At 40.6% G+C, this 13,595-nt stretch overlaps 1 protein-coding gene across 1 annotated transcript in view; it reads right to left on the bottom strand.

Moving 5' to 3' along the window:
• Nucleotides 1–13,595, bottom strand: part of PLCL2 (phospholipase C like 2) — a 216,024-nt gene that overhangs the window by 50,495 nt on the left and 151,934 nt on the right. Inside the window, exon 5 of the mRNA XM_044294066.1 lies at nucleotides 4,962–5,037. Within this exon, the coding sequence (XP_044150001.1) occupies nucleotides 4,962–5,037 (76 nt within the window). The remainder of the gene's footprint in view (nucleotides 1–4,961; nucleotides 5,038–13,595) is intronic.

The raw sequence follows: 13,595 nt of genomic DNA, 5'->3' as shown, positions 1-13,595 counted from the left end.
AGGGAATGGGCCCACAGAGAAGGGCAATAGCTAGTAGCAATATTCCTGATTAGAATTGATGATCATTAATTGGTGGAGACTACTGCATAAAAATACCCCAACAAACCATTATATAATCCTAAAAGAAAAACTCTATCAGCACAGCCCACGCTAAACATGCGTGAAACTGCAAAGGCTCGAAGAAAATACTTATGAGGGGGGGCAAGAATATTCCGCCGCCCCTCGCGGCGGCCGCACCAAGCCAGGTGGGAATGGGTGGGGGGCAAGGGGGGGGTGGGGTGGTTTTTTTTTTTGTTTGTGTCTTGGGCTCTGGATTCTATGCTTGAGAACTGTTATCAGACCTGGATTGTTCTGATTATAGATGTTTTGGTGTATGTGCCCGCTCTACGACATGGATATGATATTTTGTTTTATATGTGGCTATATATGTGAATAGAAACCTGTCTTTATATTGTTTGTAAAATAAAAATATAAATAAAAAAAAAAAAAAAAAAAAAAAAAAAAGAGAAGGTATTTTTCACAAATTGTTAGAGGGGTCCTTCAGCGAACAACAATTATCCTTAAACCAGCTCACAATGGGTACAAAAATAACAATAAAAACCATATCACTCTGTATTCTGGTCCCTCTCAACACACAAGAAATGTACTCTGGGTGCAATAGTGACCTTCCTCAACCAATGATTTGCTGAACAGACATTTTTTGCATTTTGAGAGAGACCAGGAAACAAAGAGCAGTGGGAAAACTGGGCAGAATCGGAACGAGAGCCGCAGAGGAAAGATGAGGAGAGAGCGCTTTTTTGTATTACTGTATACCATTGTGAGGAAGTTTTAAAGTCATTTTTAAGAGATGGTCAACACTAATAACCCTAGAACTACCCGGAATGACGACAAATTGTCATAAGTTACTAAAATTCACACGGACACAGGGGAAGCTTAGATATGCATATATTTAGATAAAACATGCAGGGCTTTTGTGTATTGAGTATAATTTCTCATAGGGCCAATCACTAGTAATTAAGAAGTGGCTTCTGCAGTATTTTATTATCCAGTTCACAGATTTCTGAAAATGAAAACGTTTTAATCAAACTGTATAAGTCAAATTCACTACAACCTCTTTCAAGTCCCTATACTACTGGGGCAGCACTGCATGGTGACAGCATCCACTGCAACACAGCATCCCGACAACATCTTAAAGGTGTTCTACAGGATTTTCATATTGATGGCCTATCCTCAGATAGGTAGTGGTCCTACTCCTGGCACTGCCACCCACGACCAGCTGTTTGAGGAAGCTACGGCAAGCTCTGGTGAGCACTGCAGCCTCCTCACAGTTTACCAAGCGCAGCGCCGTCCACAGGATGGGACTGGGCTGTGTCTAGGCCATGTTACTGATGAACATGACATCACATGGCTTAGGAAGAGGCCTAAGCGGTCATGAAGCACCAAGGCCTCTTTCCTGAGGACAGGCCATCAATATGAAAATCCTGGAGAACCCCTTTAATATATCTTTATGTCTGCTCCCTCTAGTGGTTGCTACAGAATTTAATAATTTTACTATATGGGACACATTCACTAAAGCAGTTTTCTGGTGTGCATGAAATTTGTAGTTTGGAGCTTAGTGGAACAGGCAGAGCCTCCTCAGTATCTGCTATAACTGACTTTATGCCAGAAAACTGGTGTAAATTATAACTTATACCTAATCTACTTCAGCCCATAACTAGTATACAGTTCAGTTTATGACACACGGACAACACAAGATGACACACAGTCTCTTTAAGAAATTTGTTGCCTCTTACTCTAACATACCTCTTATTTAGGCCTCATGTACACGACTTGATATTAAGGGACAGCCCTGGGTATAACAAAGGCCCATAAAGGGTTTCTCTGGGAATAATCAGTTGTTAGCAAGTTCCCACACACTGCCTCTGTAAACAGAAACCTGTTACTGGCTGCAGCAGGGCATGTGACCATACCTATGCAGAGCTGAATACAAAAGGAATCTGTCAGCAGTTTTATGCTGCTAGGTTCTAACAGCTCAAGTGCAGCCAATGAGTCCCCATATTCATAAGCTCATGGCTCTCCCCGCCCACCTCCCTCTGATTGACAGTTTTTTCATATGAATCAGCAGCAGGTGGGTGGGGAAAGCCATGAGCTCATGAATATGGGGACTCATTGGCTGCTCTGGAGCTGCTTAGCACAAGATTGTAGCAAAATGGCTGGGTCAATTAAAGGAAGTAACCCAGAACTTTGATAAAAAAACGTTTATTCCTGGTGAACCCCTTTAAAGACTTTCTTTAATAACCCCCGTTAGGATATTTTATATACACATGCTGTAATAGATATATATATATATATACACACACACAGAAATATATACAGACGTGGACAAAATTGTTGGTACCCTTTGGTCAATGAAAGAAAAAGTCACAATGGTCACAGAAATAACTTTAATCTGACAAAAGTAATAATAAATTAAAATTCTATAAATGTTAACCAATGAAAGTCAGACATTGTTTTTCAACCATGCTTCAACAGAATTATGTAAAAAAATAAACTCATGAAACAGGCATGGACAAAAATGATGGTACCCCTAACTTAATATTTTGTTGCGCAACCTTTTGAGGCAATCACTGCAATCAAACGCTTCCTGTAACTGTCAATGAGACATCTGCACCTCTCAGCAGGTATTTTGGCCCACTCCTCATGAGCAAACTGCTCCAGTTGTGTCCGGTTTGAAGGGTGCCTTTTCCAGACTGCATGTTTCAGCTCCTTCCAAAGATGCTCAATAGGATTGAGGTCAGGGCTCATAGAAGGCCACTTTAGAATAGTCCAATTTTTTCCTCTTAGCCATTCTTGGGTGTTTTTAGCGGTGTGTTTTGGGTCATTGTCCTGTTGCAAGACCCATGACCTGCGACTGAGACCAAGCTTTCTGACACTGGCTAGTACATTTCTCTCTAGAATTCCTTGATAGTCTTGAGATTTCATTGTACCCTGCACAGATTCAAGACACCCTGTGCCAGACGCAGCAAAGCAGCCCCAGAACATAACAGAGCCTCCTCCATGTTTCACAGTAGGGACAGTGTTCTTTTCTTGATATGCTTCATTTTTTCGTCTGTGAACATACAGCTGATGTGCCTTGGCAAAAACTTCGATTTTTGTCTCATCTGTCCACAGGACATTCTCCCAGAAGCTTTGTGGCTTGTCAACATGTAGTTTGGCATATTCCAGTCTTGCTTTTTTATGATTCGTTTTCAACAATGGTGTCCTCCTTGGTCGTCTCCCATGTAGTCCACTTTGGCTCAAACAACGACGGATGGTGCGATCTGACACTGATGTTCCTTGAGCATGAAGTTCACCTTGAATCTCTTTAGAAGTCTTTCTAGGCTCTTTTGTTACCATTCGGATTATCCGTCTCTTAGATTTGTCATCAATTTTCCTCCTGCGGCCACGTCCAGGGAGGTTGGCTACAGTCCCATGGATCTTAAACTTATGAATAATATGTGCAACTGTACTCACAGGAACATCTAGTTGCTTGGAGATGGTCTTATAGCCTTTACCTTTAACATGCTTGTCTATAATTTTCTTTCTGATCTCTTGAGACAGCTCTTTCCTTTGCTTCCTCTGGTCCATGTCGAGTGTGGTACACACCATATCACCAAACAACACAGTGATTACCTGGAGCCATATATATAGGCCCAATGGCTGATTACAAGGTTGTAGACACCTGTGATGCTAATTAGTGGACACACCTTGAATTAACATGTCCCTTTGGTCACATTATGTTCTGTGTTTTCTAGGGGTACCATCATTTTTGTCCATGCCTGTTTCATGAGTTTATTTTTTTACATAATTCTGTTGAAGCATGGTTGAAAAACAATGTCTGACTTTCATTGGTTAACATTTATAGAATTTTAATTTATTATTACTTTTGTCAGATTAAAGTTATTTCTGTGACCATTGTGACTTTTTCTTTCATTGACCAAAGGGTACCAACAATTTTGTCCACGTCTGTATATACATTGAAATAAATATACCAGTGTATTGTAATAACGAAAAAAGAATTATCCTCATAGGACAAGAAAAGGAGTCCTCAAGGCCAACATGGAAATTGGCTTTAGGGTGCATCATTTTTGTACTATGAACAAAAAGAAATGTTTAAAAAAAAAAAATCACTAGGATCCAATATTACCATTTGGGCCTAAAGCAGTAATGTCAATATTTTTTCCAATGGTTTTGTGTACTGTATTATGGGCGGGCATATGAGAACAAACAGCGATAACAGATGCTCCAAGACCTCTCCTCAAGGACCATGTCTTACTTTCTACATTTCATCACTATTTATAAGACCGTAGAATAACAACCATTAATAATGATTACAGACATGATTTACTGTCTGTAAGGGCTTGTTCACATCAGCGATGTGTTTTCTGCATTTCTGTTCCAAGAGAGAAGCAGAAAAACATAGATCCGTTAAAGAGACTGAATGGTGGATAAATATGGAAGACCTCCTATTTCTATTTGTCATTCACTGACTTCAACTGTATAAAAAAAACAAAAAAAGGGTCCTTTCCATTATGGGTTCCATTATTTTTCAAGGAAAAAAAGCACAACAGACAGCGCTTTCTCTCCTATCAAGAATAACCGACTCCTGACAAAATGGACAAAAACGGAGCTCAAAATAAACTATTCAAAAGGTTTTTCCCATTTTTCTGGAAAACACAACACTGATATGGACAAGACCAAAATGAATAATATACATAATCTACTATTTCAAATTAGTGTAAGATATTGCAATGTATGCATAGACATCAAAACAACATTACATAGTTACCTAGATACACAGGCTGAAAAAAGACCCAGGTCCATCAAGTTCAACCTTTTTCTACCATATAATCCATAATAATACTAAAATAGCAAAAGCCAGCGTAAGAAAAAACAAACAAAAAAAAAACTGTAAACCTTACCAGTCTTTTGGCACTGAACTATCTTCTCATACACAAGATCCACATTCTCAATTAGAGCCTTGCTGCTTTGGATTATCTGTGGATTAAGAGTTATATAATGTGAAATATAAGGCATATAAATCTAGACCACATACATGCACGTAGATGATTGAAAGGTATTTTGTAAGGATTATTCGGTAGCAACAAAAGGGATGCTGGGTAGCACATTTTTAGCTTCTTTATGAATAATAGATACCTTTGTTGATATGAAATGTTCACAAGTGGAAGATTTCAAAGTCGCAGTTTGTTTTCGGAGCGCTGTTCTGTTCATGTAGCCCATGCAGTGCAGTCTGCAGGCAGCACGTTATGGAGCAGGAGGAACTGAGCAGATTAATATATCATTTTGTAGGAAATGATTTAGTATAACCTGTAGTTTATTTATTTTAATCTCTGCTCTTTCTATGGTTAGGAGTCCAGTGGGCAGTTCTATCAGTGACTGACAGACATCTATGTATTCAGAGACCACCCACTGGGCTCCCAACCACCGAAAGAGCAGAGAGTAAGGGCTCATGCACACGGCCGTAGCTGTTTTTGCGGAACTTCCAGCCCATAATAGAACAGTCCTATCCTTGTCTGTGATGTGGATGGCATGGAATGGACAAACAGATGCGGACAGCATACGGTGTGCTGTCCGCATTCTTTGCAGCCCCACTGAAGTGAATGGGTCCACATCCGACCCGCAAAAAATAGAGAATGGGTGCAAAGAATACGTTTATGTGCATGAGCAAGCTATAGTCAATCTTTTCCCATAAAACTATGTAAATCTACTCTGCTCCTGCTGCTAATATGCTGTTTGCAGATTAGGCACTATGTCCAATGTGACAGGTTCCCTTTAATATTTTACGTTTTTCAGTGTTTTAAATGCTTTGAACTTTAACATTTTATGCAACTTTTAAAACTTGCATTTATGAAGTCCCATAGGAAAGCATATGGAAGACACCAGAAAGAAAATACATACTGCGGCCATGCTGTGTTTTGAAGATAAAAAAAAAACACTGTGTAAGTAGATTTTCCAAACATTTGTTATAGACAGCATTTTTGCAAAAAACAAAACTCTTTGTGTGAATCCAGCCTAAAGGAAGGTCTGTGTGTATTTACAGTATAAGAAGCTCCTCTGCTTTCTTCTGCAGCAGACCACAAGAGCATAAAGAATGTCTATCCATCAGTGCACAATATCTGCTGCATTAGAGGGGGAGGTTTCAGTAGATGACAGAAGATGAACAATTTTCAGATGCTCATTCCTGATAATTGTCCTTTGTAAAGGTGTCACAGATTATCCAACAAATTAGGAAATGTATCTCCTTCATACAGAACCTACAAGGTCAAGTCGCATTACTATGAACATCAGCTAATATCAAAAGCAACCGCTGTGTGCCACATGGACAGCAGCTAGATGGGCTGGAAGGGACTCAAAGTCCCAGTAGGTTGTCACAGGTATCTGGAACCACGCTGACTGCAGTGCATCCCACTGCTACTGGAGGGTGCATCGGAGAGGATCCATGGAAAATGCTTCCGTTTTGTCCCCATTCATTGTCAATGGGGACAAAACTGAACTGAAGGGAACGGAGTGCACCAGAATGTAGTCCGTTTCATTTCATTTTGTTCTCATGACGCACAAAAAAGCTCTGCAAGCAGCGTTTTTGAGTGCAACCTGGGATGCGGAGCAAGACGGATCTGTCATGACTCCCAATGTAAGTCAATGGTGACAGATCCGTTTTCTATGACACAAAAGAAAACAGATCCGTCACCCATTGACTTAAAATGGTTTTAGAGATAGCTCAGTCATGGCTATTTTAGAGATAATACAACCGGATCCGTTCATAATGGATGCAGCAGGTTGTATTATCGTGACGGATGCATTTTTGCTGATCAATAACAGATCCAGCAAAAACGCTGATGTAAAAGTAGCCTAAGGCTACATGCACACGACTGTGCCGTTTTTTGTGATTCGAAAACAGCGGATCCGCAAAAAACGGAAGCCGCCCGTGTGCCTTCTGCAATTTGCGGAACGAAACTGGCGGCCCATTGTAGACATGCCTATTCTTGTTTGCAAAACGGACAAGAATAGAACATGCTATATTTCTTTTGCGGAGCCACGGAACGGTGCAACGGATGCGGACCCAAACAACGGCCATGTGCATGAGGCCTTATACTGTTTAACTGCATTTTATATGTATGCTGTGATAGATATCCAGTTTATTTGAACTGTATTTGCAAGGCTCTATGGAAAGGGTTAATGAATACTGAGAGACTTTTGGGACTTTGATTGAGAAGCTGGTAATTTTCCACTGATGCAATAGGGTTTAAAGAAGAGCATGTTTTGGAGGGAAAAAGCCAGACGTGGTTTACCACCAAAACCAAACAGACTGACCTTGTGACTATCTGGTTTAGCTTTGCCTGGGAAAACTGCTGTGTCATTGCCATTGAGAGACAGAAAGTGTTACAATGTATCTGTTTGTGCTGAGATTCTCCACTCCACCCCTCCCACTAGAAGGTTCCAGACTACTGAGTGACCAAAAGAAGACACTGAGATGGGGATACTCTGTCACAGACCCTGGATCACCAGCCTTTGACCAGGATGAGAGAGAGAGAGAGAGAGAGAGAGAGATCAGGCCTTTACTCAGCATTAAACCCTTCTTCTGCCAGGGAGGAGACTGGAGAAGCCAGCCCAATGCCTCGCCTGTATTGTTTTGTACTTGATTTCCTCCAGTAAAGAAACTCTCTGGACTTATTTCCTATTGGGGTGCACCACATCTTACCATCCCTTCCAGAAAGCAGCAACACATGGTGACACCTCGACGGTGTCTGGGGGACTCAGTGTAGCATTGGAGCCACCCAAAACCCGACCACTGCATGTACCTTGCGTACCACGCCACCTTGTATCTACTATTAATATGTGCCATTCTGTTCATATTACCTGTACCTGATGAATACCCCATTTTGGGTTAGAAAAAGATTACATACTCACTGGGAGTAAAAGACTCATTTCATCATGTGATCTTCTGGTTAGGAGATGGGCCATATGACTACACTGATTAAAGTTGCCATTTTCTCCATGGTTGATGCAATGCCATTGTACTCATGCACTCTGTAGACATTTATAGGTCATAAAACATATTTATATATTTTAATTACCATGCATTACAATAAATTACCATGTACTGTTCTTAGAATATTGCACATAATTTAAATCACTGAACACATACATTTGATAGAGTAGAGATGCAATTGATAATGTAGTGCCCAACTCATATACTACATTTACCAACTATACAACTGCAGACTGGTACTTGGCATCACTGATACATAGGAACCAAGAGCTCTGGAAGTAAATGCATGAGCACACGGGGGGTCCACACAAAATGTGCACACACTAGATCTGAACTAATCCTTATAGGCATCCATCTTCCTATCAGACCCACAATTTACTAAACATTAAATTAGCATTATATATATTCTTTCTCTTCGCAAAGGGAATAACAGTTGGAAAGTGAATTGTGTTGACACCCAGCTTGTAATTTCTGTTACAGCCAATTAGATCACCAAGGCACCACCTGGATAGACTCATAAGGCTCAGCTTATGGGCACAACATCATTATTTATAGTAAACCAAAGAGATTTCCCAATATTTGTTCCAAAGCCTGGTCTCCGTTTCATAGTATTCTGTTTTCCTTATGATAGAAAATCTTATATACAGTAGTATAAAACAGGTAAGAGTAAGTAAAGTCAAGAAGAATAAGTAATGTAGTCATAGAATGGATTATCCCATGAATTAGAAAAAAAGATCTGGAGTAATGCACACCATTACTTTAGTTGTATAAATGCAAAACAAACAAAAAAAAAAAAGCTGCTTTCCAGTGTAATGTTCACCATTTTTATCTTCTTTAGGCTACTTTCACATCTGCTTTTTTGCTGTATCCGGCAGGGTTCAGCAAAAACTCTTCTGTTAGGATAATGCAACCGTCTGCATCCATTCTGAACAGATCCGGTTGTATTATCTCTACAATAGCCATGACGGATCAGACATTAAAACCATTGTAAGTCAATGAGTGACGAATCAGTTTTCTTTTGTGTCAGAGAAAACAGATCTGGCACCATTGACTTGCATTGTGTTTCATGCCGGATCCATCTTGCACCACATCCCATGCCAGACAGAAAAAAGCAGCTTGCAACGTTTTTTCTGTCCGGCATGGGAATGAAACCAAATGGAACGGAATGCATTCTGGCGCACTCCGTTCCATTCAGTTCAGTTTTCTCCCCATGGACAATAAATGGGGACAAAACTGAAGCGTTTTCCTCCGGTATTGAGATCCTATGACGGATCTCAATACAGGAAAGTAAAACCACTGATGTGCAAGGTAGCATTAGTCATCTCTCTGAAGCTCTTGTCTCTTCAGTTTCTGTGGATGGGCAGCCGCTGGTCACATAAGACAATGAAGCACCTGCATCTCCCAGGGACGCGATGGAGTCGGCTCTTCTTAACTCTTTCCTCCCCTGCCCCAGTGATCCCACTAAAAAATAACACTAAAGTAGGCAATGCCTCCCCTCCATCAATTCTTCTCCACTCTCTAGCGAGATATAGCTAGATACTTCTATGAACTTAGAAGTAGGGATGAATCAATGGTGCCTGGGCCACTTCACCTGCTTTACTATATGCTGGCCACCAGTAAATGCAGGAGAACGTGCTACCAGAGAGCAAAACAACCTACATTAAAATAAAAAAAATATTGAAATAATACTTTATTTGAAATTCATTGTTTATTGTATAGTTATAGTTTTTTCGTGGGGTAACATCTTCATTTCAGTACTGTAATATTACTGGCGTATTTTAGTATTTCCAATTAATATCTGATCAGTGGGGTCCTATTCCTGGTACCCCTGTAGACCAGCTGAATAAAGGGACCGGGAAGCTCTCTGTTAGTACAGAACATGTTTATTCCCAAGCAGCTTTGCAATGGGATATTTTACAAAAGACGAGGCCAACTGTTAACCTGCTGCACCATCCATACCCCATGTGAAGACCAATAGAAGAATATGGGTATGGCTCTTCAGGTGCACAGCTATATAACAAGACCATCTGTCCTATGCAGTGTTTTCTATCAGAGCCCATTCGAATAACGGATTGTGTAACCTTCGCCAGGGACCTCTATGTTGAATACACAAAGTCACTTCCCTAGTGACCTATATATGTCATATGAATTACCACTCTAGTACCAGGAGGTTGAACGACAATTAAAGGAGTTTTCCAGTTTTATTATATTGATGACTATCCCCAGGTAATCAATGTCGGATCAGTGTGGGTATGATTCCTGGTGATCAGCTCTTCACAGGGGCCTCAGCGCTCATGTGAGCATTGCAACCTCTTCGATGTTGTAGCTGCACGCCATCTATACAGTAGTGACAGTGCAGTGTAATTAAGCTTCCTCTCCTATGCAAGTGAATGAGGAGCTTACATTACAACGTAGATGGCGTGCAGTTAAACACTTGCACAAGCACCCCAAACAGCTGATCGGCAAGGGGGCTGAAAGTGTGACCCCCACATATCTGATGTTGATGACCTATCCCGAGAAAACACAGACTGATATAAATGCATTTGGTACTGTGGAGGAGTATTTGCTGCTATATACACACCTATGAATTAAATTATGTTATAAATTATAAAGCAAAATATCTTAAAAGTTGAGGTCCAGCTGTAGACTCAAATCAAAGCTTAAGGTCTTATCCACAACTCTGGTTGAAAAGCTTCTAATGGAAGTCTGAGGTTCACAGAATTCTACCTCCTGCCTTACGCCGGTCTTCCCATGCTTTATATTGTAGCTCAGCTTGGTCAGTGGATTAGGTGCAACGTGCAAGCACACCACAACCTCGCCAGGAAGTCATGGAATGGAGAACCAATTTATATTACATCACTATCCAAAACTGAATAAAATGCTTAGAAACTACACAGCTACATGACCTTACTTGCCAACAGCACAGTTTTTCACAAGCTGGTCTCTACTTCCTGGTCCCAGCTCAACACACAGGAGAAGCTTGGAGAAGCCTGCCCAGCCAAAGAGTGGCTGAGGTGGGTCACCTCTGTGGCCAGTGACTGGCTGAGTAGGCATTTCCTGCCATTTCCTTTGTATCAAGCTGAAACTAGGAAGCAAAGACCAACAAAAGCCCGGGAGATGTTGAAACAATGGTGACATGAGATCGGTGAGGGGAGAGGTGAGTAATGCTTTGTTTTGTTTTTTGTTTAACCCATTCTGCCCAATATATAAACAAATTAATGCATTAAAAGGGGTTGTCCAGCATATTTGGTGAAAAGTGATGTTTCTCTCTGTTCTGAAGCATTCAAGACAGAAAGGGGGCAGGGCTTAGGGTGCATATACACTACCAGATTATCTGACACATTTTCTGATCAATCATTGGTCAGATGGCCGTTTACACACACAGATCTTATGTTATACACACCAACTATTGGTCTGATTGGACAGAAATTGGTCAGATAATCTGTTGGTGTAAATGCCCCCTTACGAATAACCTACGATTTGGGATTAAAACCTTGGCAGGTATGAATAAATCAGTAAGACAACTGTCAAGCAACTGCTGCACATTTGCTACGCTAAATAAATGTCCATAGGAAAGATCTTGGAGTAACACGTTGGGTGAAACCGCATGTGGCCAGGCCACAGCCAGCCACAGTGGCCAATGATGGCACAATTCACCATGAGTGGACGTAGGTTGGCCTTGTGTAGCCCAGTGCACTGTGTGGTCTCACCCTTTATGTAGACTGCCTGCAAAACTGTGAAGATAAAACTAATAGTATAAGCCATTTATATCACTTTTTTTTAAAAATCCATTATTATAAAATTGTTTCCTATGGATAATGATGTAGAGGAACCATAAAGGAAAGCCATGTGCACAGTAAGAAAAAAATCGATCTGCCATTGACAATATTTCAACTATGCCATAAGACCCCTTCCAAAAAAGCTTTTGCAGTGCCCAAGCTGCAACCTTGAAAGCTGGCGTACATCGTCAACACTCGAGATGAAGCTCGATGAGGTAGATGCCGTTACCATCTACAGAAGACACAGCGTAAAGACATTCCTACTCTTTATAAACGATGCCAACCATTAATTCATTCACAGCCCACCTACACTTTTGACCTGGTTAAATAGGAAATTCCTCCTGTGCCAGAAGACACTATTATGGGGCTCTTTGATTAGTGAACTTGCTGTTGTCAAGAGCAGGTTACACGAGATGTCTAGAATTGACTTAATGAGGGTTTATAGCTGAGACGTACAAAAAATCCACAGTACAAGGCTGCTATGAAGGCCCTGGCCTAGATTCTGAAAGAGCGACAGGGTTCAGAAGTGCACATCTGATAAATCCAAGCTCAGGTTTTACAAGTCGCGGGCAGCGCGAAGATTAATCAGTGAGATACTGGGAGACGCTCTGCTAGGTTTTCCTCTGTAGGCCTATCATTTTCATTGTATTTCTTAAGTATTTACTCTGCAAGTCTCCCCAAACAGGCACGTGCGTACACTTTATACAGTTCTCCAAATATATTACACTCTGTACAGTACTGCTTTACCATATACTGCTAATAAAAGGCAGTAAGAATTACAATGAAAAGTAATATATGCACCACTTATATTTCACCAGGACCTGTCACCACTTATGACCTGCCTGTTTTAGTAAAGACTCACATTCCCAATAAAATAATAAATCTGAAGCATCCTTTCTTTAAACTCTGCATTGCACTGCTCCTCTTGTTATTCCTCCTGAGTATTTTTTAATACACCAACTGGGTGTTAGCATGACCCTTGTCCAAGCGGTCTGTTCCTTATATGCCACTGGTAGTGTGTAGTGATACTTCCCAACTGGTGTCAAGCAGATGTCAATTTATTGATACATTTTTAGGAGGAATAAAAAAGGAATGGTTCCAGAATTGTTATTTTACGAGGAATGCAAGTATTTACTAAACAAATGCGTCAGACTAGAGGACAGGTCTTCTTTATTTCACATTTTAAATGTCTAGGCAGTGTAAAATAAACTTTTCATACAGTTAACAAAAGAGCATCCAAACAGGCGATTGTTAAAAAAAAAAAAAAAAAAAAAAAAAATTTGACAATCAAGCAAATGTGACCACTTTGAAATATAACAAATAAAATTTCCGGTGGTTAGTTCGGGAGACCGTCAACAAGTTTATTGATAGATACAGCCCTAAGAAAGCTTAAAGTGGACCTCTCACCTTTCCCGACATCTGTTTTAGTAACTACTTGCATTCGCTATGTAAGAACAGTACTGTAGCATATTTTCATATAACTCTATCATGTGCTCTTACTCGATTGTTCCTTCTAGAAGTATTTTGAATACAGTCTGCAATAATGTCACCAGTGGTGGGTGTGTCTCTGCACAGTCTGACACTATGCAGTCAGTGCTTCCAATGCAGACTGTGCAAGGACACACCCACAACTGGTGACCACAATGGACAAATCCATCATAAACCTCTAGTAGGAATAATAGAGGAATAGGACAACAGAGTCATAAGTAGGGATTGACGATCGACCGATATTGATTTTTTAGAGCAGATACCGATAATCTGTGAAC

Source organism: Bufo gargarizans, chromosome 5 (assembly GCF_014858855.1).
Source record: "Bufo gargarizans isolate SCDJY-AF-19 chromosome 5, ASM1485885v1, whole genome shotgun sequence".
Classification (NCBI taxonomy): domain Eukaryota; kingdom Metazoa; phylum Chordata; class Amphibia; order Anura; family Bufonidae; genus Bufo; species Bufo gargarizans.
The sequence above is the reverse complement of the archived record's forward strand: the minus strand, read 5'-3'. Positions and strand labels throughout refer to the sequence as shown.